Source organism: Bombina bombina, chromosome 4 (assembly GCF_027579735.1).
Source record: "Bombina bombina isolate aBomBom1 chromosome 4, aBomBom1.pri, whole genome shotgun sequence".
Classification (NCBI taxonomy): Eukaryota; Metazoa; Chordata; class Amphibia; order Anura; family Bombinatoridae; genus Bombina; species Bombina bombina.
The window spans coordinates 909,036,571-909,060,231 of record NC_069502.1 but is presented as its reverse complement, the minus strand read 5'-3'; the positions used below and the strand labels follow the sequence as shown (position 1 = coordinate 909,060,231).

The window sequence follows — 23,661 nt, the reverse complement described above, 5'->3', positions numbered from 1 at the left end:
ACAAAGGTTTTTACGATAGAGATACATACATACATACGTCTAAATATGTATATACACATATATATATATACATACATATATATATATATATATATATATATATATATATATATGAGTGTGTGTGTGCACATATACAGTAATCAGTAGCAATTCTTCATCTGCGCTAATCTGATCAGTTAGTTCTAAATTGTGAACCCAAATGTGCATTACGCATATTTTACATTCCTATGTTCTTCACAAAGAAAATAATGTACTTTTAAATATTAAATATATATCTCGATATACATCTGATAATGTTCATGTAAAATACATATCTATACCATATCTATTGGAATAGATATACAGGAATAGTTACAGGTAGGAAACCCTTTATCCAACTTCTTGGGACAGAAAAATGTTTGGATTTTGGAATATTTGCATCTCTAAATTGGGACGGCTTGGAGAGGAGATGGGACCAAACTGTGTAACTAGCACTGCTGATTGGATCAAAGGCGGTTTCTGTTCAGGAGCAGCTGTATTCTCCAGGGCCCAATAGGTACTCCTACTGTACCCTCCTATTCAGGGGTTAAACACATTGTAGTAGGGGGCTTAAGATTAAACACTATAAAAAAATTAGAGCAAGTAATTTCTATTTTAGTCCTTTAAAGTGACATGGAAAAAGTCAAAAACAAAATTTATGCTTACCTGATAAATTTATTTATTTCTTGACACGGCAAGTCCATGGGTTCATCAATTACTGTTGGCCAGCAGGAAGAGGCAAAGAGCACCAAAGCAAAGCTGTTAAGTATTACTTCCCTTCCCACAATCCCCAGTCATTCGACCGAGGGAAAAGGAGAGAAAGAAAGTAACAAGGTGCAGAGGTGCCTGAGGTTTATATAAACAAAACTGTCTGAGGGTGGGCCTTACTGTGTCAAGAAATACATTTATCAGGTAAGCATAAATTTTGTTTTCTTTCTTAAGACACGGTGAGTCCACGGGATCATCAATTATTTTTGGGAATCAAAACCCAAGCTAGAGGACACAGATGATAAGGGAGGGACAAGACAGGTAACCTAAACAGAATGCATCACTGCTTGTAGAACCTTTCTCCCAAAGGAAGCCTCAGCCGAAGCAAAAGTATCAAATTTATAGAATTTAGAAAAAGTGTGCAAAGAAGACCAAGTCGCAGCCTTACAGATCTGTTCTACAGAGGCCTCATTCTTGAAGGCCCAAGAAAAAGACACCGCCTTGGTGGAATGAGCTGTAATTCTCTCAGGAGGCTGCTGTCCAGCAGTCTCATATGCCAAACGAATAATACTTCTCAACTAGAAAGAAAGAGAAGTGGCAGTAGCTTTCTGACCCTTACGTTTTCCAGAAAAGCAAACAAACAAAGCAGAAGACTGACAAAAGTCCTTTGTAGCCTGCAAATAAAACTTAAGAGCACGCACAACATTTAAGTTGTGTAATAAACGTTCTTTATGAGAAGAAGGATTAGGACAGAGAAAAGGAACAACAATTTCCTGATTAATATTCCTGTCCGAAACAACCTTAGGAAGAAAATCAAACTTGGTATGGAGAACTGCCTTATCTGAATGAAAGATGAGAAAAAGAGAATCACACTGCAAAGCTGAGAGTTCAGAAACTCTCAGAGCAGAAGAAATAGCAGTAAGAAACAAAACATTCCAAGATAATAACTTACTATCTATGGAACGGAGCCTGTTGTAAAAATTTAAATCAGTTGCTCCACCTTGTAGTCTTAACCTTGTTCTCAAGCACAGGCCTGATTCTGACCAGGGCCTTACAAAAGGATTGAACATCTTGCATGTCCGCCAGGCGCTTGTGTAGCAGAATGGAAAGAGCATAAATCGGACCCTTGAGGGTACTGACAGATAACACCTTCTTAAGGCCTTCCTGGAGAAAAGATAAAATCCTTGGGATCCTGACCTTACTCCAAGAATATCCTTTAGACTCACACCAATAAAGATATTTACGCCATATCTTATGGTAAATCCTCCTAGTGGCTTACGAGCATGAACCATGGTCCCAATAGCCGATTTGGAAAATCCCTGCTTGGCTAAAATCAAGCGTTCAATCTCCAAGCAGTCAGCTTCAGAGAAACGAGATTCGGATGAAGGAAGGGCCCCTGAATCAGAAGGTCCTTCCAGAGAGGTAGTCTCCACGAGGTAGGGACAACATCTCTACTAGATCTGCATACCAGATCCTGCGAGGCCAAGCAGGAGCTATTAGAATCACTGTTAAAATCTGACAGCGCTCAACCTTGTGTCTGTAGCTCCTAGTATTGTGGGTACCAGCGCCCCCAAAAAGGTGAATGTAGTGCTAAAAATAAATACACAGAGCGCCTCCTAAAAGGCTAAGACACTAGTAGTGACAAGATTATTTAAATAAAAAATATATTGAAATTCTATAGGGGTATATAAAATACAGGGAGTGCAGAATTATTAGGCAAATGAGTATTTTGACCACATCATCCTCTTTATGCATGTTGACTTACTCCAAGCTGTATAGGCTCGAAAGCCTACTACCAATTAAGCATATTAGGTGATGTGCATCTCTGTAATGAGAAGGGGTGTGGTCTAATGACATCAACACCCTATATCAGGTGTGCATAATTATTAGGCAACTTCCTTTCCTTTGGCAAAATGGGTCAAAAGAAGGACTTGACAGGCTCAGAAAAGTCAAAAATAGTGAGATATCTTGCAGAGGGATGCAGCACTCTTAAAATTGCAAAGCTTCTGAAGCGTGATCATCGAACAATCAAGCGTTTCATTCAAAATAGTCAACAGGGTCGCAAGAAGCGTGTGGAAAAACCAAGGCGCAAAATAACTGCCCATGAACTGAGAAAAGTCAAGCGTGCAGCTGCCAAGATGCCACTTGCCACCAGTTTGGCCATATTTCAGAGCTGCAACATCACTGGAGTGCCCAAAAGCACAAGGTGTGCAATACTCAGAGACATGGCCAAGGTAAGAATGGCTGAAAGACGACCACCACTGAGCAAGACACACAAGCCGAAACGTCATGACTGTTCCAAGAAATATTTCAGGACTGATTTTTCTAAGGTTTTATGGACTGATGAAATGAGAGTGAGTCTTGATGGGCCAGATGGATGGGCCCGTGACTGGATTGGTAAAGGGCAGAGAGCTCCAGTCCGACTCAGACGCCAGCAAGGTGGAGGTGGAGTACTGGTTTGGGCTGGTATCATCAAAGATGAGCTTGTGGGGCCTTTTCGGGTTGAGGATGGAGTCAAGCTCAACTCCCAGTCCTACTGCCAGTTTCTGGAAGACACATTCTTCAAGCAGTGGTACAGGAAGAAGTCTGCATCCTTCAAGAAAAACATGATTTTCATGCAGGACAATGCTCCATCACACGCATCCAAGTACTCCACAGCGTGGCTGGCAAGAAAGGGTATAAAAGAAGAAAATCTAATGACATGGCCTCCTTGTTCACCTGATCTGAACCCCATTGAGAACCTGTGGTCCATCATCAAATGTGAGATTTACAAGGATGGAAAACAGTACACCTCTCTGAACAGTGTCTGGGAGGCTGTGGTTGCTGCTGCATGCAATGTTGATGGTGAACAGATCAAAACACTGACAGAATCCATGGATGGCAGGCTTTTGAGTGTCCTTGCAAAGAAAGGTGGCTATATTGGTCACTGATTTGTTTTTGTTTTGTTTTTGAATGTCAGAAATGTATATTTGTGAATGTTGAGATGTTATATTGGTTTCACTGGTAAAAATAAATAATTGAAATGGGTATATATTTGTTTTTTGTTAAGTTGCCTAATAATTATGCACAGTAATAGTCACCTGCACACACAGATATCCCCCTAAAATAGCTAAAACTAAAAACAAACTAAAAACTACTTCCAAAAATATTCAGCTTTGATATTAATGAGTTTTTTGGGTTCATTGAGAACATGGTTGTTGTTCAATAATAAAATTAATCCTCAAAAATACAACTTGCCTAATAATTCTGCACTCCCTGTATTTTATAAGCTACTTATAGCTAAAATATACAAACAAGATACAAAAGTGGATCCACTTAAAATTAACAATAAAATATGCATATATCTATATAAAAAACAATACAATTGTGGTTAAAAACCACAACAATATACAATCTTAATCACAAAATAAATTACAATAAAACAGCTGTTGATGGTTGGATAAAAAATAAATATAAAAACATCAATTTACTGAGTAGGTGTCCATAAATATGTAGGTCCCAAACTTTAAATTCTTTCCAGAGAGTGAATGTCCAATATGAAGATTCTATTTTAAAACAGTTATCCTTATATATCCCTCGATAAACGGTGAAATGATGAAGTGTGTAAAAAAGAAAAACGTAGTGGTTTTCAAATCAAATTTAAAAAATTATTGTAAATATCCAAAAAATCCTGAAAAGATGATGTGATGAAGTGGGCGTGAATAATCAAAAAACAGAATTTATGTTTACCTGATAAATTACTTTCTCCAACGGTGTGTCCGGTCCACGGCGTCATCCTTACTTGTGGGATATTCTCTTCCCCAACAGGAAATGGCAAAGAGCCCAGCAAAGCTGGTCACATGATCCCTCCTAGGCTCCGCCTACCCCAGTCATTCGACCGACGTTAAGGAGGAATATTTGCATAGGAGAAACCATATGGTACCGTGGTGACTGTAGTTAGAGAAAATAAATTATCAGACCTGATTAAAAAAACCAGGGCGGGCCGTGGACCGGACACACCGTTGGAGAAAGTAATTTATCAGGTAAACATAAATTCTGTTTTCTCCAACATAGGTGTGTCCGGTCCACGGCGTCATCCTTACTTGTGGGAACCAATACCAAAGCTTTAGGACACGGATGAAGGGAGGGAGCAAATCAGGTCACCTAAATGGAAGGCACCACGGCTTGCAAAACCTTTCTCCCAAAAATAGCCTCAGAAGAAGCAAAAGTATCAAACTTGTAAAATTTGGTAAAAGTGTGCAGTGAAGACCAAGTCGCTGCCCTACATATCTGATCAACAGAAGCCTCGTTCTTGAAGGCCCATGTGGAAGCCACAGCCCTAGTGGAATGAGCTGTGATTCTTTCGGGAGGCTGCCGTCCGGCAGTCTCGTAAGCCAATCTGATGATGCTTTTAATCCAAAAAGAGAGAGAGGTAGAAGTTGCTTTTTGACCTCTCCTTTTACCGGAATAAACAACAAACAAGGAAGATGTTTGTCTAAAATCCTTTGTAGCATCTAAATAGAATTTTAGAGCGCGAACAACATCCAAATTGTGCAACAAACGTTCCTTCTTTGAAACTGGTTTCGGACACAGAGAAGGTACGATAATCTCCTGGTTAATGTTTTTGTTAGAAACAACTTTTGGAAGAAAACCAGGTTTAGTACGTAAAACCACCTTATCTGCATGGAACACCAGATAAGGAGGAGAACACTGCAGAGCAGATAATTCTGAAACTCTTCTAGCAGAAGAAATTGCAACTAAAAACAAAACTTTCCAAGATAATAACTTAATATCAACGGAATGTAAGGGTTCAAACGGAACCCCCTGAAGAACTGAAAGAACTAAGTTGAGACTCCAAGGAGGAGTCAAAGGTTTGTAAACAGGCTTAATTCTAACCAGAGCCTGAACAAAGGCTTGAACATCTGGCACAGCTGCCAGCTTTTTGTGAAGTAACACAGACAAGGCAGAAATCTGTCCCTTCAGGGAACTTGCAGATAATCCTTTTTCCAATCCTTCTTGAAGGAAGGATAGAATCTTAGGAATCTTAACCTTGTCCCAAGGGAATCCTTTAGATTCACACCAACAGATATATTTTTTCCAAATTTTGTGGTAAATCTTTCTAGTTACAGGCTTTCTGGCCTGAACAAGAGTATCGATAACAGAATCTGAGAACCCTCGCTTCGATAAGATCAAGCGTTCAATCTCCAAGCAGTCAGCTGGAGTGAAACCAGATTCGGATGTTCGAACGGACCCTGAACAAGGAGGTCTCGTCTCAAAGGTAGCTTCCAAGGTGGAGCCGATGACATATTCACCAGATCTGCATACCAAGTCCTGCGTGGCCACGCAGGAGCTATCAAGATCACCGACGCCCTCTCCTGATTGATCCTGGCTACCAGCCTGGGGATGAGAGGAAACGGCGGGAACACATAAGCTAGTTTGAAGGTCCAAGGTGCTACTAGTGCATCCACTAGAGCCGCCTTGGGATCCCTGGATCTGGACCCGTAGCAAGGAACTTTGAAGTTCTGACGAGAGGCCATCAGATCCATGTCTGGAATGCCCCACAGCTGAGTGACTTGGGCAAAGATTTCCGGATGGAGTTCCCACTCCCCCGGATGCAATGTCTGACGACTCAGAAAATCCGCTTCCCAATTTTCCACTCCTGGGATGTGGATAGCAGACAGGTGGCAGGAGTGAGACTCCGCCCATAGAATGATTTTGGTCACTTCTTCCATCGCTAGGGAACTCCTTGTTCCCCCCTGATGGTTGATGTACGCAACAGTTGTCATGTTGTCTGATTGAAACTGTATGAACTTGGCCCTCGCTAGCTGAGGCCAAGCCTTGAGAGCATTGAATATCACTCTCAGTTCCAGAATATTTATCGGTAGAAGAGATTCTTCCCGAGACCAAAGACCCTGAGCTTTCAGGGATCCCCAGACCGCGCCCCAGCCCATCAGACTGGCGTCGGTCGTGACAATGACCCACTCTGGTCTGCGGAATGTCATCCCTTGTGACAGGTTGTCCAGGGACAGCCACCAACGGAGTGAGTCTCTGGTCCTCTGATTTACTTGTATCTTCGGAGACAAGTCTGTATAGTCCCCATTCCACTGACTGAGCATGCACAGTTGTAATGGTCTTAGATGAATGCGCGCAAAAGGAACTATGTCCATTGCCGCTACCATCAAACCGATCACTTCCATGCACTGCGCTATGGAAGGAAGAGGAACGGAATGAAGTATCCGACAAGAGTCTAGAAGTTTTGTTTTTCTGGCCTCTGTCAGAAAAATCCTCATTTCTAAGGAGTCTATTATTGTTCCCAAGAAGGGAACCCTTGTTGACGGAGATAGAGAACTCTTTTCCACGTTCACTTTCCATCCGTGAGATCTGAGAAAGGCCAGGACAATGTCCGTGTGAGCCTTTGCTTGAGGAAGGGACGACGCTTGAATCAGAATGTCGTCCAAGTAAGGTACTACAGCAATGCCCCTTGGTCTTAGCACAGCTAGAAGGGACCCTAGTACCTTTGTGAAAATCCTTGGAGCAGTGGCTAATCCGAAAGGAAGCGCCACGAACTGGTAATGCTTGTCCAGGAATGCGAACCTTAGGAACCGATGATGTTCCTTGTGGATAGGAATATGTAGATACGCATCCTTTAAATCCACCGTGGTCATGAATTGACCTTCCTGGATGGAAGGAAGAATAGTTCGAATGGTTTCCATCTTGAACGATGGAACCTTGAGAAACTTGTTTAAGATCTTGAGATCTAAGATTGGTCTGAACGTTCCCTCTTTTTTGGGAACTATGAACAGATTGGAGTAGAACCCCATCCCTTGTTCTCTTAATGGAACAGGATGAATCACTCCCATTTTTAACAGGTCTTCTACACAATGTAAGAATGCCTGTCTTTTTATGTGCTCTGAAGACAACTGAGACCTGTGGAACCTCCCCCTTGGGGGAAGCCCCTTGAATTCCAGAAGATAACCTTGGGAGACTATTTCTAGCGCCCAAGGATCCAGAACATCTCTTGCCCAAGCCTGAGCGAAGAGAGAGAGTCTGCCCCCCACCAGATCCGGTCCCGGATCGGGGGCCAACATTTCATGCTGTCTTGGTAGCAGTGGCAGGTTTCTTGGCCTGCTTTCCCTTGTTCCAGCCTTGCATTGGTCTCCAAGCTGGCTTGGCTTGAGAAGTATTACCCTCTTGCTTAGAGGACGTAGCACTTTGGGCTGGTCCGTTTCTACGAAAGGGACGAAAATTAGGTTTATTTTTTGCCTTGAAAGGCCGATCCTGAGGAAGGGCGTGGCCCTTACCCCCAGTGATATCAGAGATAATCTCTTTCAAGTCAGGGCCAAACAGCGTTTTCCCCTTGAAAGGAATGTTAAGTAGCTTGTTCTTGGAAGACGCATCAGCTGACCAAGATTTCAACCAAAGCGCTCTGCGCGCCACAATAGCAAACCCAGAATTCTTAGCCGCTAACCTAGCCAATTGCAAAGTGGCGTCTAGGGTGAAAGAATTAGCCAATTTGAGAGCATTGATTCTGTCCATAATCTCCTCATAAGGAGGAGAATCACTATCGACCGCCTTTATCAGCTCATCGAACCAGAAACATGCGGCTGTAGCGACAGGGACAATGCATGAAATTGGTTGTAGAAGGTAACCCTGCTGAACAAACATCTTTTTAAGTAAACCTTCTAATTTTTTATCCATAGGATCTTTGAAAGCACAACTATCCTCTATGGGTATAGTGGTGCGTTTGTTTAAAGTGGAAACCGCTCCCTCGACCTTGGGGACTGTCTGCCATAAGTCCTTTCTGGGGTCGACCATAGGAAACAATTTTTTAAATATGGGGGGAGGGACGAAAGGAATACCGGGCCTTTCCCATTCTTTATTAACAATGTCCGCCACCCGCTTGGGTATAGGAAAAGCTTCTGGGAGCCCCGGGATCTCTAGGAACTTGTCCATTTTACATAGTTTCTCTGGGATGACCAACTTGTCACAATCATCCAGAGTGGATAATACCTCCTTAAGCAGAATGCGGAGATGTTCCAACTTAAATTTAAACGTAATCACATCAGGTTCAGCTTGTTGAGAAATGTTCCCTGAATCAGTAATTTCTCCCTCAGACAAAACCTCCCTGGCCCCATCAGACTGGGTTAGGGGCCCTTCAGAACCATTATTATCAGCGTCGTCATGCTCTTCAGTATCTAAAACAGAGCAGTCGCGCTTACGCTGATAAGTGTTCATTTTGGCTAAAATGTTTTTGACAGAATTATCCATTACAGCCGTTAATTGTTGCATAGTAAGGAGTATTGGCGCGCTAGATGTACTAGGGGCCTCCTGAGTGGGCAAGACTCGTGTAGACGAAGGAGGGAATGATGCAGTACCATGCTTACTCCCCTCACTTGAGGAATCATCTTGGGCATCATTGTCATTGTCACATAAATCACATTTATTTAAATGAATAGGAATTCTGGCTTCCCCACATTCAGAACACAGTCTATCTGGTAGTTCAGACATGTTAAACAGGCATAAACTTGATAACAAAGTACAAAAAACGTTTTAAAATAAAACCGTTACTGTCACTTTAAATTTTAAACTGAACACACTTTATTACTGCAATTGCGAAAAAACATGAAGGAATTGTTCAAAATTCACCAAATTTTCACCACAGTGTCTTAAAGCCTTAAAAGTATTGCACACCAAATTTGGAAGCTTTAACCCTTAAAATAACGGAACCGGAGCCGTTTTTAACTTTAACCCCTTTACAGTCCCTGGTATCTGCTTTGCTGAGACCCAACCAAGCCCAAAGGGGAATACGATACCAAATGACGCCTTCAGAAAGTCTTTTCTAAGTATCAGAGCTCCTCTCACATGCGACTGCATGTCATGCCTCTCAAAAACAAGTGCGCAACACCGGCGCGAAAATGAGGCTCTGCCTATGATTTGGGAAGGCCCCTAAAGAATAAGGTGTCTAAAACAGTGCCTGCCGATATTATTATATCAAAATACCCAGATTAAATGATTCCTCAAGGCTAAATATGTGTTAATAATGAATCGATTTAGCCCAGAAAAAGTCTACAGTCTTAATAAGCCCTTGTGAAGCCCTTATTTACGATCTTAATAAACATGGCTTACCGGATCCCATAGGGAAAATGACAGCTTCCAGCATTACATCGTCTTGTTAGAATGTGTCATACCTCAAGCAGCAAGAGACTGCTCACTGTTCCCCCAACTGAAGTTAATTGCTCTCAACAGTCCTGTGTGGAACAGCCATGGATTTTAGTGACGGTTGCTAAAATCATTTTCCTCATACAAACAGAAATCTTCATCTCTTTTCTGTTTCTGAGTAAATAGTACATACCAGCACTATTTCAAAATAACAAACTCTTGATTGAATAATAAAAACTACAGTTAAACACTAAAAAACTCTAAGCCATCTCCGTGGAGATGTTGCCTGTACAACGGCAAAGAGAATGACTGGGGTAGGCGGAGCCTAGGAGGGATCATGTGACCAGCTTTGCTGGGCTCTTTGCCATTTCCTGTTGGGGAAGAGAATATCCCACAAGTAAGGATGACGCCGTGGACCGGACACACCTATGTTGGAGAAATGTGTGTACACAAAAATATAATCCAAATGAATATTTAGGATGTGTTAAAGTGAATAACACACTTATAAAGTGACCCTTATGTGAATACAAGATGTGAAGAGATGCTCCTAAAAAGTTATTCCTGTGTGTAAACGATGAAAAAATACAGAAATGGATCCTATGTCTCAGGGATCAATTCATTCAAAGATATACCTGTAATAAAACAAATATAACATAGTGCAAAACTGCTATTCAAACTTAGTCAGTAATTGAAAAGAAGCTTACCATATATGTCAACGCGTTTCGGCCCTAAGAACTGGGCCTTTATCAAGACTATCATATATGTCAACGCGTTTCGGCCCTAAGAACTGGGCCTTTATCAAGACTATCAACGCGTTTCGGCCCTAAGAACTGGGCCTTTATCAAGACTATCATTGTTTTATTACAGGTATATCTTTGAATGAATTGATCCCTGAGACATAGGATCCATTTCTGTATTTTTTCATCGTTTACACACAGGAATAACTTTTTAGGAGCATCTCTTCACATCTTGTATTCACATAAGGGTCACTTTATAAGTGTGTTATTCACTTTAACACATCCTAAATATTCATTTGGATTATATTTTTGTGTACACACATTTTTGATTATTCACGCCCACTTCATCACATCATCTTTTCAGGATTTTTTGGATATTCACAATAATTTTTTAAATTTGATTTGAAAACCACTACGTTTTTCTTTTTTACACACTTCATCATTTCACCGCTTATCGAGGGATATATAAGGATAACTGTTTTAAAATAGAATCTTCATATTGGACATTCACTCTCTGGAAAGAATTTAAAGTGTGGGACCTACATATTTATGGACACCTACTCAGTAAATTGATGTTTTTATATTTATTTTTTATCCAACCATCAACAGCTGTTTTATTGTAATTTATTTTGTGATTAAGATTGTATATTGTTGTGGTTTTTAACCACAATTGTATTGTTTTTTATATAGATATATGCATATTTTATTGTTAATTTTAAGTGGATCCACTTTTGTATCTTGTTTGTATATTTTAGCTATAAGTAGCTTATAAAATATTTTATATACCCCTATAGAATTTCAATATATTTTTTATTTAAATAATCTTGTCACTACTAGTGTCTTAGCCTTTTAGGAGGCGCTCTGTGTATTTATTTTTAGCACTATTAGAATCACTGATGCTCTCTCCTGCTTGACCCGAGCGATGACTCGCAGAAGGAGAGCAAACGGAGGAAACAGATATGCCAAACTGAAGTTCCAAGGAACTGCCAGAGCATCTTTCAGAAAGGCTTGGGGGTCTCACGACCTCGAACTGTACTTTGGAGCTTGGTGTTCTGATGAGCCGCCATCAGATCCAATTCTGGTAACACCCATTTGGTTTTTAACCTGGAGAACACCTTCGGATGGAGTTCCCACTCCCCGGGATGGAAAGTCTGCCTGCTCAGAAAATCCGCTTCCCAATTGTCCACTCCTGGAATGTGGATGGCAGATAGACAGCAATTGTGAGCTTCTGCTCACTGGATGATCCGTGCCACCTCCTTCATGGCTAAGGAACTCCGAGTTCCCCCTTGGTGATTGATGTAAGCCACTGAAGTTATATTGTCCGTCTGGAATCTGATAAACCGAGCTAGGGCCAGCTGAGGCAAAGCCAACAAGGCATTGAAGATCGCTTTCAACTCCAGAATGTTTATGGGGAGAGCAGATTCCTCCTGAAACCAAAGTCCCTGCGCCTTCAACGAGTTCCAGACTGCTCCCTAACCCAACAGGCTGGCATCCGTGGTCACAATTACCCAAGAGGGTCTCTGAAAACACATCCACTGGGACAGATGTTCTTGCGACAGCCACCACGGAAGGGAGTCCCTTGTTGATTGATCCAGAACTATTCTCTGAGATAGATCTGTATAATCCCCGTTCCACTGAGCAAGCATGCATGGCTGCAGAGATCTCAAATGGAACCGAGCAAACGGAACTATGTCTATGGAAGCCACCATCAATCCGATTACCTCCATGCATTGGGCCACTGATGGTCATATCACTGACTGTAGGGACAGGCAAGCGAACAGAATCTTCAGAAAAATCTTCATAGCTAGAGAATCTATAATGGTTCCCAAGAAGGTCACTCTTGTAGTCGGAACCAGGGAACTTTTCCCAAGATTGATCTTCCAACCGTGGGAACGAAGAAACGCCAACAAGATCTTTGTATGAGACTCTGCTAGTTGAAAGGATGGCACCTGAACCAGAATGTCATCCAGATAAGGCGCCACTGCAATTTCCTGAGACCGAATTACTGCCAATAGAGCTCCCAGGACCTTTGAGAAAATTCTGGGAGCTGTGGCAAGGCCAAATGGAAGCGCTACAAATTGAAAATGTTTGTCTAGATAGGCAAACCTCAGATATTTGTGATGATTCCTGTGAATGGGAACGTGCAGGCATGCATCCTTCAGGTCTATGGTTGTCATGAATTGACCCTCTTGAATCAGGGGAAGAATGGAGCGGATAGTCTCCATCTTCAAGGACGGTACTCTGAGGAACTTTTTTAGTAACTTTAGATCTAGAATGGGCCTGAAAGTTCCATCTTTTTTGGGAACCACAAACAGGTTTGAGTAAAATCTGAGACCCTGTTCCTGACTTAGGACAGGCACCATCACTCCCAAGAGGGAAAGGTCCTGCACACATTTCAAGAATGCCTTTTTATCTGGTCTACAGATAATCTTGAGAGGTGGAACCTGCCTCTGGGAGGAAAGGTCTTGAACTCTAACTTGTACCTCTGAGAAACAATGTCCACTGCCCACGGGTCTGGGACATCTTGCTCCCAATCTTGCGCGAACTCAGAGAGTCTGCCCCCCCCCCACTTGATCTTATCCCGGATTGGGGGCAACCCCTTCATGCTGACTTGGATTCAGCTGCGGGTTTCTTGGAATGCTTCCCCTTGTTCCAGGACTGACCAGGCATCCAAGAGGGCTTGGATTGTTCCTGTTTGGTAGAGGCAGGGGAAGACTTACCTCTGAAGTTACGAAAGGAACGAAAATTAGTCTGGCGTCCCTTCATTTTGTTGTTCTTGTCCTGAGGCAGAAAGGATCCTTTACCACCCGTGATATCGGAAATAATTTCTGCCAATGTCGGCCCGAAAAAAGGTCTTTCCCTTGTAAGGAATTGCCAAAAGCTTAGATTTAGAAGAAACATCAGCAGACCACGATTTAAGCCATAGCACTCTATGCGCCAAGATAGCAAAGCCAGATATTTTGGCCCCCAACTTGATGACCTGCAAAGAAGCATCAGTGATAAAGGAATTAGCTAACTTTAGAGCCTTTATCCTATCCTGAATCTCCTCCAAAGGGGTTTCAGCTTATAAGGACTCAAACAAGGCGTCAAACCAATAGGCTTCCGCTCTGGTTACTGTATCAATGCACACCGACGGTTGACACTGTAACCCTTGATGAGTATACATCTTCTTTAAAAAGGCCTCCATCTTTTTATCCATAGGATCCTTGAAAGAGCAACTATCTTCAATAGGGATAGTAGTTCTCTTAGCCAAAGTAGAAATCGCCCCTTCCACTTTGGGAACCGTCTGCCACGGCTCCTTGACGGAGTCTGCGACCAGGAACATTTTTCTAAAGACAGGGGAGGGGGAAAACGATATTCCTGGCCTTTCCCATTTCCGGGTAATAATCTCTGTGGCCCAGTCTGGCTCTGGGAACACCTCCTCAGGAGAAGGAACATCAAAGTATCTATTTAAATTTCTCGACTTTTTAGGGTTGTCAATGACAGGCGTATCGGTGTCGTCCAAGGTAGATAAAACCTTCTTTAGTAAAACTCGGAGGTGCTCAAGCTTGAATCTGAAGGAAACCACTTCAGCATCAGAAGAAGGAAATACACCCTCAGAGGCTACCGAAGTATCCTCCTCTTCCTGGTGAGCCTGAGTCGGATTAGTTAACTTACTGTCTGACTCAAAAATCTTCCTCTTCCGCCTCTCTTGCAGCATAAGGATGGCCACTAGCGCCTCAGATACCGCAGAGGGCCGCAATTTCAGCTTTCAAAAATACTCCATCAGGAGATAGTGAGGAAGCGCAGGGCACTGTGAGAGATGATGGCACAGTTTGGGACACTTGTGGGGAAGGCTGTGGCATAGCCTGGACAGCATCCACTTGAGAGAATGGTGGCTCAGAATCAAACAATTTATCTTTGTACAATAAAGTTCTTTCAACACAAGAACTACAAAAGGGCAAGGGTGGTTCAACATGGGCCTCCAAACAAAGCTTGCATTCCTGAGCAGATATAGGCTCTAAGCCCATATTGAAGTTAATGAGTACACAAAAGATATATATATATATTTTTACATTTTTATTAAAAAACTGAACTGTCCCTTTAAGACTGCCGTGTAATTAGGGAACAAACATTGCCCGCAACTTATGAGTAGAAATAACCTCTTAATAAGTAATAAAGATGATTCTCAAAATCTCACAACAAAATTTTTTCCCCTTTGACACCCCTACACCACAGCGCTACTCTGCAGTGCTTACCTGACCTCCTTTAATCTGAAACAGAGAAGCTGCCGGGATCCACTTCGGACATGCAGGGGCAAGAAGAAAAACAGTCGGCGAAAACTCTCAGAGAGAAAAAGTGCCAATAGAAAGCGTGCTGCGTCTTGGGAGGAAGAGCCCACCCCCTATGACGTCATCACAGGATTACGGGCCTGTCTCCTAAGTGAAAAACAGAACGGAGACTGTATGATACACACCATATAAGCAACAACCCTTGTAACTGAGCCACCAATAAAATACTTTGCTTGACATAAACATAGTCTTAGAACAGTTTCTCTCTTAGAATATTCCTGTTGTAAGGAATTGCCTCTGCTAGGTCCACAGTGCCCTGACAGCCTGATTAATTCCTCCTGCCTCAGGAGGATACTTGTCCCAGTAAAAGGTGCATAAAGACCATTTTTACCACTTAAGTGCCAGGGTTTCTTAAGATAAAAATGGCACTTACCTGCACATTTGCCTGTCCAACAAGGAGACAGCTCCAGGAATGGGAGGAAGCTGCTCCTCACAGGGTCCTGCAAAATAAATAATGAACAGAGCAAGGCTACTCTGGCATACTATAGAAGGGCAGCAATATTGTTAGGAAAGCACAGCGACGCATACTCCACAAGTTCCTAACTCCTTTAAAGCTACCACAGCCCTACTGAAGAGACTAACATGGAGTACAGCTAAACCCAGCATTTCAGGGAATATCAGAGCAAACTTGCACAGGCTTCCAAAATAATAAACTCTTGATAGAAGAATCTTGAACAGACACCTAAAAGTTCACCACCTCCTTGGACCTAAGGCAAAGAGAATGACTGGGGGTTGTGGGAAGTCCCGTGGACTCACCGTGTCTTAATCATTAAAATTTAATTTCTTTCTTAAGATAGAGCATACCATCAAAAAAACTAATTTAGCAATGTATTTCTGTTAACATGTTTATCTCTAGTTTCATTTAATAAGAGCGTTATTGTTTTATTGGATTCTTCTACACAAATAAAAAAAAAACTTGGTTTAAAGGACCATTAAATACAACAGAATTGGATTAACAACAAATGTCATTAACAGATGTGTATTAACACAAAATACAGACTGGGGGCGCCCAAAATCAGAAAAAAAATCTTTAAAAAAATTATTAATATATTTATTACATTCTATGGGTTTTTAGGCACCACTAGAAAGCCCTGATAATATTACAGGGATTACTTAACATTATATGTGTGATTTATTTTCTATAATTGTATATAATCGATTTTATAACAAGTGTATTTTAATTTTATTTAGGCCTGATCATACAGCCCTCTGTAGGTGGAGAAAAGCGTTGCTTGATTTTACCACGGCTTTAATAAAACTTTTTAATCTTTTACATCTGGCTGAGATGCATGATTTGCCCATCACCTGCATCCTGTTTGCCCGGATTTATCAGTCTGCTGGACGACTGGGAGGTTCCAGCCTGTGTTACAAGCTCCTGATGGTGCACTGAGTTTATGAGTGCCTATATTATCCCTTTCACAGACTGTACTAGGCCATTTTGTCGCCCTTGTTTTTCTATTTGTTTTAGAAATATCATCAGAAAGTGTGTATTAACAAGACAATTAACACTCATATTTCAAATGAGCAGTAGATTTTTTTTTGGACAAATTTGAAAAATTCCTTTCATCTCCCTGCCCACTGTATCATGAGACAAATATAAGCCAAACAGACTTGTATGTATCTAGCAGAAGCTGGTGCCTCAGAATGTGTAAATATAAAAAGACTGTGCACAATGTGATAACTAAATTAAATAGGTTTTTAAAGTTTTTTTCTAACATTATCAGCCAATGAGCTTCCATGTCATGTATTAGTAAAACATGCTCGTCGTGTTAGTTGCAAAACGAAAATAAACAACTTTAAAGGGATATCAAACCCAATTAGTTTTCTTTCATGATTCAGAGAGAGAGCGCAGTTTCAAACAACGTTCCAATTTTCTTCTATTATCTAATTTGTTTCCATCTCTTAGTATCCTTTTCTGAAAAGCATACCTAGGTAGACTCAGGAACTGCCGATTGGTGGCTGCACATATATACTTTATGTTATTGGCTCACCCATGTGCATTACTGTTTCTTCAATGACAAAAAATCAACGGAATGAAGCAAATTAGATAAGAGAAATAAATTAAAAAGTTTTCATTAAATTGTATATTCTATTTGGGTTTCATGTCTCTTTAACTTAACCATTTTAATGGAAAAAAAGAAGAAAAATACAGTGCTTACAGTTGTCTTTTCAATGTGATCCTTCAAAGAATCAATGACTAGATCCCCTACTGGTTTCCAGCTACCACGCACTTTCTCTGCCTCCACCAAATTTCCATCAAGATTATCCATTGCACTTTGCAGATCCTTTAACTTCTCTAAGGCCTTCTCCACTTGCTGCTGCCAGCTTCCAGCCTGGGTATTCAGGCTCTCCCATCTCTCTTTCACTTCTAAAGATTGCTTCCTCATGGCTCGAGCAATTTTCTGTGCTTTTTCTTCTGGAGTTAATTCTAAGGGAAAAAAAAAAAGAAAGAAAGATAAAGTATTATGGCAGAGAACTGTCCTAGTAATCAATATCACACAATAGGAAAACGTTTCATGTGCCATTACCTTAACCACCTAAAGATCAAACACGCTTGGAAAAAGCTATTAGGTCAATAACTAGTAAATACAAATACACATTTGACAAGCCAATTATCCGTCCCACAATGCATTTCTGTAGCTTAAAAAAAAAGTGCCAACATTTGTTGTAAAAAATATGTTATTCTAAATATTAGACAATAGAAGTAACATTTTTATTTCAATGTTTATTGCTCAAATTATCATTTGGATTTTTTTTAACGGCAAGGCATTTAATAATACAATGTATACTGCAATTTCTATTATACTGGTACTTTCTCATCCCTTTCATTAAAGATACACTCAAGTCAAAATAAACTTTTATGATTCAGAAAGAACGTGCCATTATAAGACACTTCCCAATTTACTTTTATTGTCAAATTTTGCACAGTCTTTTTATATACACACTTTCTGGGGAACAAGATCCCACTGAGCATGTGCACAAGCTCACAAGGTATATGTATGCTTGTCTGTGATTGGCTGATGTCTGTCAAGTCATGCAGGGGGCCAGAAAATGTGACAAAAAATTAATTTGCCAGAAAAAAAAATATCTACTGCTTATTTGAAATTCAGAGTAGGTGTTATTACCTTGTCTTATTATGTACTTAATTATGCAATTCTACTGCATTGAGTGGCCCTTTAATAATGCTGTAGTGTAGTCAGGGCCGTCTTAAATATTGACTGGACCCTGGGCAAAAATGTTCTTGGGCCCCCCCCCCCACCCACCCCATGCAATTTCGCTCTCCACCCCAACATCCCAAAAAATAACTAAATCAATTTATTTTTTTATTTTTTTATTATTAGCCCAGCGGTGGATCATCCACTACTGGGCTAATCATTTAAAAAAAATGAAATAAATTGCAATATGTGAAACTGGACCTAAGCAGTACTAATAAGTAAATAAATATATAAATTCCTCCACTGTGGATTCATTTAATATTCTTTTGAATGTGATTCTGGTGTGAGGTTTGCTGGTTAAAGAGATTTAGGGCAGCCAACAGGAGCAAAGCAAGGTAAAGACTGAGGAGGAAGCATGGAGGTGCAGACAAATATAAGTTTACTGACTGGAACAACAGAACTACTATGGGAAGCTGTAAAATCTGAGACAGAGAGAAAATAAGAACTATAAAAATAAACCTTACATTAATGTGTGAAGTATCAGCATGACACTATACATCAGCCACAGCAGCACATGTCGCTTCTTTACTAGGAACAAGTTCACTCTCACCCTGCACTAGACAATGCTGCATGGGGAGGGGCGTGTGTGCACTCACTTATTCTTCCCACTGACACCTTTCTACAAAGCACTGTTCCCCTAACAAACTTCAGTTAGTTGATCTTAGGGCCACAGCAGAAAGAGCAGGGCTAAGGGGACCAGTAGACTGGATGCTGTCTGTCCAAGGCTGCATGGATACAGTGTGAGTGAGTCACACAGCCTCAAGACTGAAGAGAGCAGTGTATGCAGCTGCACAGATGCTCAAATCCTCACGTGCCTGCCGCTCCAGCTGGATGTGCCTACAGTCAGCCCTACCCACAAACAATCCCCACAACCAGAGCAGTTACCTGGTAACAGTGGTAACCCCAGTAGACCTTTTCTGATTCAGTGGAAATGGCTGGATGCTGAGTTAGGGCTTTGCATTCAGTGCTGCACAGTGCACATCTAAAACAGCACATGGCAATAGCTTGGCATGTCACATGACACGGCACGGTCTGGCATAGTTTTTTTTTTTTAAAAAACAATATATAAGCAGAGTACTTTTGACTGTGACAGTATTAGGAATGACTGTGTGTGTTCCCCATGTCACATCAGCAGTCTGGTATGAACCATACATTTTTTTTTTTTTATTTTTTTTTAGGACTCTTGGGCCCCTCAACAGAGACTGGGCCCTGGGCAGCTGCCCCTTTTGCCCTGTGTTAAAGACGGTCCTGAGTGTAGTGACATATAGTGCAGTCCAACATGCTCTATACCTTACATAGTACATACTGACAGACGGATAAAAGGAAGCAGTTTATAGATTCTGCAGACTTTAGAGGATATTTAACATTTATTTCCACATAAAATAAAAATGCTATATAAAATGTTCTCTCATTATTTATTTTGCCTGATTTTAAAAAAAGGGAAAAGTTTTATTTTTTTCATTAAAGGGACAGTCTAGTCAAAAATAAACTTTCATGATCCAGATAGGGCATGTCATTTTAAGCAACTTTCCAATTTACTTTTATCATCAATTATGCTTTTTTCTCTTGCTATTCTTAGTTGAAAGCTAAACCTCTTAGCTGAATGCAATGTGACAGGTTTCAAAACTAGAAGGGGTTAGTTCCTGTGTGTCATATATACATAACATTGTGCTCACGCCCCTGGAGTTAATTAGGAGTCAGCTCTGATTGGCTAAAATGCAAGTCTGGCAAAAGAACTGAAATAAGGGGGCAGTCTGCAGAGGCTTAGATACAAGGTAATCACAGAGGTAACAAGTATATTAATATAACCGTGTTGGTTATGCAAAACTGGGGAATGGGTAATAAAGGGATTTACTATCTTTTTAAACAACAAAAATTCTGGTGTAAACTGTCCCTTTAAGAAAAGCTGAAGTTCTTCAAGCAGCTTATAGTACCTAGACCCTACAACATGCTATACAGTGACTGCTTGATTAGTGTAGGAGATCTCTAATATTTGTTCCTAGCTGGTCACAGGAAATGAGATAAATATTTTCAAAAGGCTTTTCTCAAGACTGTACAGTAAAGCAATATAGATATTGTTTATGTTAAAAAAAACAGTTTTAAATGTGTTTAAATAATTTATTGATGTTGAATAGCTTTGCACGTGCATGATAAAAGGGACAATGTACCCAAATTTTTTTCTTTCGTGATTCAGATAGAGCATGACATTTTAAGAAACTTTCTAATTTACTCCTATTATCAAATTTTCTTCATTCTCTTGGTATCTTTATATGAAAGCAAGAAAGTAAGTTTAGATGCCGGCCCATTTTTGGTGATCAACCTGGGTTGTTCTTGCTGATTGGTGGATAAACTCATCCACCAATAAAAAAGTGCTGTCCAGAGTTCTGAATAAAAAAAAAAAGCTTAGATGTCTTCTTTTTCAAATAAAGAAAGCAAGAGAACGAAGAAAAATTGATAATAGGAGTAAATTAGAAAGTTGTTTAAAATTGCGTGCTATATCTGAATCATGAAAGAAAAAAATTGGGTTCAGTGTCCCTTTAAGGCTTTAGAATATGTGTGTGCTAAGCTACAGAGTGAAAACCATGTTCTACAAAAGAGATACATATAAAATGCTACATTCCTCATTAGGAACCACTGAATAAAGATTGCAGATGCAAAGGCAGTGACCTAAGCTTTTTTTCACCATACAGAAAAAGGTCTTTCTGGCAATGTTTTCCCAGTGTGACAGCTGAGCCAGCTAATGGTCTATTTCAGATTCCTAACAGAGACAATTACTGCAGCAAAACAGTTGTGCCACATTGCATGCTGGACTCTGCGAGCAAAACTTATCGGAAGGCAACTTTTGATTGAAAATTTCTTTTCATCATACAGTTACGCTAAGCTAAGATGGCACCTTAACCTGGTATCCACTGAAACATAAAAAAAGGGCAAGCTCAAATACTGTGCCTAATTCTGTGACCTAGATGGCTATAGTTATTGATAGCGGTACCCTGTTAGGGTGCAGTCAGAAATCATTAATGAATCTCCCCTCTTTTGCTATGACACAAATTGCATTGCTACCATATCAACAGCTGCTGATAAACTATGTAAAGGCTTATTTTACCATTGCCATCCGTCTCGTTGAGAAAAACACTGAATCAAACAATGCCAACAGCTTAAACAAATGGAAAATAGTTTTCCTGTGTTTCACTTAAAGGGGAAATGTATTCAAGCAAACTGCTGATAAGAGTTCATTGTATTCAAAGATGCTGCAGCAACACCCTTTCAACTGGGCTGCTCTCTCTCCAGTCCCCATGGGGAAACTGATTTCTTTTGCTGCCACTTTTTTATATAACTTTTTATAGCAAATATTGCTGTATTTAAATTGTCAGTATAGGAGGCAGTTTAAACAGACTGGTATATACCCATTGCTATCAGGTGCATAAAATCCAGCACATAGCCATGCAATCTCTATAGACTAACAATGGTCGTACAATGGGTCTTACTGAAGAGCTCAGTGAGTCTAAATAAGGCACTATCACAGGATGTTATATTTGCCACAAGTCAGTTTGTGAAGTTTCTGCCGTATTATTGTGAAGTGAAGACATCTAGGAGCAACAACAGCCCAGCCATGAAATGGTAGACTACGCAAACTCCCAGAATGGGGCTGCTTAGTACTGCAGCATGTACTGTGTAAAAATCGCCCTATCATCTATTTTATCACTCACTACAGTGTTCCAAACTAGCTCTGAAAGCAACATCAGAACAAGAACCCTAAATCAGAAGCTTCATTAAATGGATTTCCACGGGCAAACAGCTGTACATAAGCCTCACATCAACGTTCACAATACTAAGCGTCAGTTGGAGTGGTGTAAAGCATCTTGCCATTGGTCTGTAGAGCACTGTAAACATGTTCTCTGGAGTGATGATTCACACTTTACTTTCTGGTGGTTTGATGGAAGAATCTTGGTGTGGCAGATTCCAGAAGAACGGTACCTACTGGAATGCATAGTGCCTATTATAAAGTCTGGTGGATGAGGGATAAAGGTCTGGGGCTGTTTTTCAGGGTTTTGGCTAGGCCTCTTAGTTCCAGTGAAGGGTCATCTTAATTCCAATGCCTCTGTCTGTTGGGAGTACCTCAAGGATATGTTCTGGGTCCACTACTCTTCTCCATTTATACTTCTTCACTGGGTAAACTTATCAACAGTTATGGCTTCAAATATCACCCCTATGCTGATAACACCCAGATCTACCTCTCCACCCCTGCTCTTTCTTCCTCTGTCCTTTCTCATGTCAGCGACTGCTTATTTGGTATGTCTTCCTGGATGGCCTCTCACCACCTAAAGATTAATAAGTCCAAGACTGTGCAATATTTCCAAGATTCGCACTTTTCTGAGCTCTAACACCACAAAGCAAATAATCCACTCCCTTGTTATTTCCTGACTTGACTACTGCAATAAGCTACTTACTGGCCTTCCTCTTTCCCGCCTCTCCCCCCTCCAATCCATCCTAAATGCCTCTGCCAGGCTAATCCACCTTTACCGTCGCTCTGTATCTGCTGCACCTCTCTGCGAGTCCCTTCATTGGCTTCCCATTCACAGCAAGATAAAATTCAAAATGCTCCCCCTTGCATACAAAGCTCTCCCCAACGCCGCTCCCCACTACCTATCCTCTCTAATAAACAAGTATACTCCAGCCCGCCCACTAAGATCCAACAATGACCTGCTCCTTGCATCTTCAACTATCACCTCTTCCCATGCTAGACTGCAGGACTTCTGTCGTGCAGCACCTACCTTCAGGAACTCTCTCCCTCGTGCTGTCAGGCTTTGCCCTAATCTTTCTTCCTTTAAATGCTCCCTGAAGATTTTTTTGTTCAGCTAAGCCTACCACCCAACTCAATAATAAATTAATTTTACTTCCCTCATCTAACTCTGCATTAACATCTTTCTCAATCTTCCAGTTCTCACCTCCTGTTTCTCAACCTCCTACCTTCTAGATTGCAAGTTCCCAAGGGAATAGGGCCCTCAATTCCTCCTGTATGTGTTTGTAAATTTTGTCCTGTTTCTTACAAGTTTTATATCATTGTTTTATTTAAATTAATTATACCCATGGAAAGTGCTGCGGAATATGTTGGCGCTTCATAAATAAAGTATAATAAATAATAAAAATTCTACAGGATACAAAGACATTTTAGACAATTGGGTGCTTTCAACAGTTTGGGAAAGCTCATTTTCTGATCCACTATGACTGTGACCCTAAGCACAAAGCGAGGTCCATGAAGACATAGTCTGACCAGTTTGGTGTGGATGAACTCGAGTGGCCTTCACAGAGCCCTGACCTCAAGTCCACTGAACACCTTTGGGATGAACTGGAATGCAGATTACTAGCTAGACCTTCTTGTCCAATATTAGTGACTGACCACACAAATGTTCTTTTGGCTGAATGGGCACAACGTCACACAAACATACACATACAGTGATCTATAACTATGCAGGGGGGAGCTATACCCCTGGTCAGATTACACATATCAGTTAA

At 40.9% G+C, this 23,661-nt stretch overlaps 1 protein-coding gene across 5 annotated transcripts in view; it reads right to left on the bottom strand.

Moving 5' to 3' along the window:
- Positions 1-23,661, bottom strand: part of UTRN (utrophin) — a 1,395,536-nt gene that overhangs the window by 402,782 nt on the left and 969,093 nt on the right. For all 5 annotated transcript variants that reach the window (XM_053711837.1, XM_053711835.1, XM_053711836.1 and 2 more), the window contains one exon: positions 17,092-17,360. In XM_053711837.1, coding sequence (XP_053567812.1) covers positions 17,092-17,360 — 269 coding nt within the window. The remainder of the gene's footprint in view (positions 1-17,091; positions 17,361-23,661) is intronic.